Source organism: Penaeus chinensis, chromosome 8, assembly GCF_019202785.1.
Source record: "Penaeus chinensis breed Huanghai No. 1 chromosome 8, ASM1920278v2, whole genome shotgun sequence".
Taxonomy (NCBI): domain Eukaryota; kingdom Metazoa; phylum Arthropoda; class Malacostraca; order Decapoda; family Penaeidae; genus Penaeus; species Penaeus chinensis.
Window position 1 is genome coordinate 2,759,708 of NC_061826.1, and position 2,500 is coordinate 2,762,207.

The window sequence follows — 2,500 nt, forward strand, 5'->3', positions numbered from 1 at the left end:
AGCTCTTTCAAAATAAACAAGGAGTTTTTTCTGATATATATATATATATATATATATATATATATATATATATATATATATATATATATGTATATGTATACACACACATACATATATGCATATACATATACATATAAATATGTGTGTGTTTTATATATATATATTTAAATATGTATATTAATATATATATAAATATATAAATATATATTTATACACACACACGCACACACACGCACAGGCACACGCACACGCACGCGCACACGCGCACACGCGCACACGCGCACACGCACACACACACACACACACACACGCACACGCACACGCACACGCACATGCACACACACACACACACACACACACACACACACATACACACACATACACACACATACACACACACATACACACACACATACACACACACACACATACACACATACACACATACACACATACACACATACACACATACACACATACATACATACATACATACATACATACATACATACATACATACATACATACATACATACATACATACATACATACATACATACATACATATATACTGGATTATATATATATATATATATATAATATATATATATAGATGTATATATGTCATGATTGGGTAAGAATAGAGCATAAATAGCTTTTTTGCTTATTTTGACTTTCAGCTGAAAATAATAATGATGATGCAATAAACTCACTAAAATAATGCATGCATATAAGCAAACTTTAACCTATAAGGAAATATTTATGATTTGCGAAAAATTAATTTGTGAAAGATTAGTTTGAATAAAGTCTTTTCTCCAAATGAATATTAGGTTTCCTCTTTGATATAGATAGACTAGTAATTTTGATCACGAGTGACATACAGAATGCGTGATGCATATTAAACTGAATAGTTCACTTAAGGCTACTCAGAGTCTGTGAAATTATTCTTAGGGGACTTACATTGCAGTTATATTTCCGATAATAATTCATTATCATGCCATAGCAGGTAGAGGAAGCAGTGCGACCCATCATGGTGCGAGTGGTGCTGGCCATCATGACGATGCTGGAGCCATTCTTGGTCACCATGACGATGGCATCAATGATACTATGGTTAACCACACACTTTTCAATGAAACTACACATGCACCACATGACCTACATGATCTTCATAAGGTACATTATCATAAGGTATACGTTGAGAAAGGTATATAATCTCGAGATGTGCATGGTTAATCTGAAGAAAAGGGTTTAGGTTGCCAAATTGGGAGTAGCAGCTGTCCCTTTTAGATAGAATGCAATAGAGGAATTAGTCACCTTATCTCCATGCCCAGTAGATGTTTTCTTCAGACATGACATATTAAGAATTAAGGTTCAACTTTATTCTAGGATAATATCTGAGATAGAACCAGATAGGATGATCATGGTTATTATATGATTTTAATACCCACTCTGTAAATTTAGTTATTAATTCTGTTTACTGTAATATGCCAGGTTGCAAATGACAGTCACAACATTGTGAAGAGATCATCAGGAGATCATCATGCATTCAGCATCTTTGAATGTCGGCGCTCTGACCTCATGGGACAATTGGTTGATAATGCTTCACCATTCCTTTTCCCATGTACCATTGAGTATTCACTTCTCTGTGCTGGTTAGTATTATATTTGGTGAGAAATATTTTAATCTTCATAACTTGAATGCAAATTAGTAAAGCACATAGTTAGAAATTGGAATTGATGGTGATAATTTATTGTTATTATTTCATAGGTCTTAGATGTGACCTATTTTTAAAACAGATTCATGTACCCTTCATCTGAAACATTAAAAATATTAAAGTACATAACATGATATATATAAGCATCACCTCATTTCTGTGATTAAGAATATAATTTTATAAATGTGTACTGATCCACTTGGCAGCTTTTTATTGTAAAAATCTAGTATTGTAGAAAGATGTAGACAGCTGGGGAACAATAATATTTTCTTCTTTTTTTAGGTGTTCTTTATGTAATTTGGAAGAATATCAACAAGCCAGAAGTTACATATGATGGTGACTCAGACATATCCACATATGTCGCAAGAAAGGCTCGCCACCATTACTCAGTAGACTGTGCTCATGCCAACCGTGGATTATTCATGGGCATCCTTGTTCTTGTTCTCACCATCATCTCACTAATACTATTCTTTGTTCTCATCAACAATGAAGACTATAAAGATGTAGCCATAATGGAGGCCAATATCATTGAGTTATCTGTTTATGGGTAAGGAAACTCCTGATTGTTGTGTTTGCTTGTGCATTGTGTTTTAGAGTAGGCATGTCAAATAGTAATATAAATTTTGATGTATGAGTATAATTATGTAAGGACATTCCTTTTTTTGTATCTGATTTCTGTGTCCTGGATCAAACTTTTCACTTTTTCTTGGTATGCAAGTTAAATATATATTATAGTAACATTTTATGCTGATAAGCAAGTTCCATGACAAAAGACTAATTTCATTC

General features: G+C 33.0%; 1 protein-coding gene across 7 annotated transcripts in view; it reads left to right on the forward strand.

Annotated features, from left to right (window-relative positions):
* Positions 1 to 2,500, forward strand: part of LOC125028088 — an 87,723-nt gene that overhangs the window by 84,646 nt on the left and 577 nt on the right. For 5 of the 7 annotated variants that reach the window (XM_047617403.1, XM_047617404.1, XM_047617408.1 and 2 more), the window contains 3 exons: positions 1,004 to 1,173; positions 1,492 to 1,651; positions 1,997 to 2,261. In XM_047617403.1, coding sequence (XP_047473359.1) covers positions 1,004 to 1,173; positions 1,492 to 1,651; positions 1,997 to 2,261 — 595 coding nt within the window. The remainder of the gene's footprint in view (positions 1 to 1,003; positions 1,174 to 1,491; positions 1,652 to 1,996; positions 2,262 to 2,500) is intronic. The other 2 variants (XM_047617407.1, XM_047617402.1) reach the window with 1 other exon arrangement.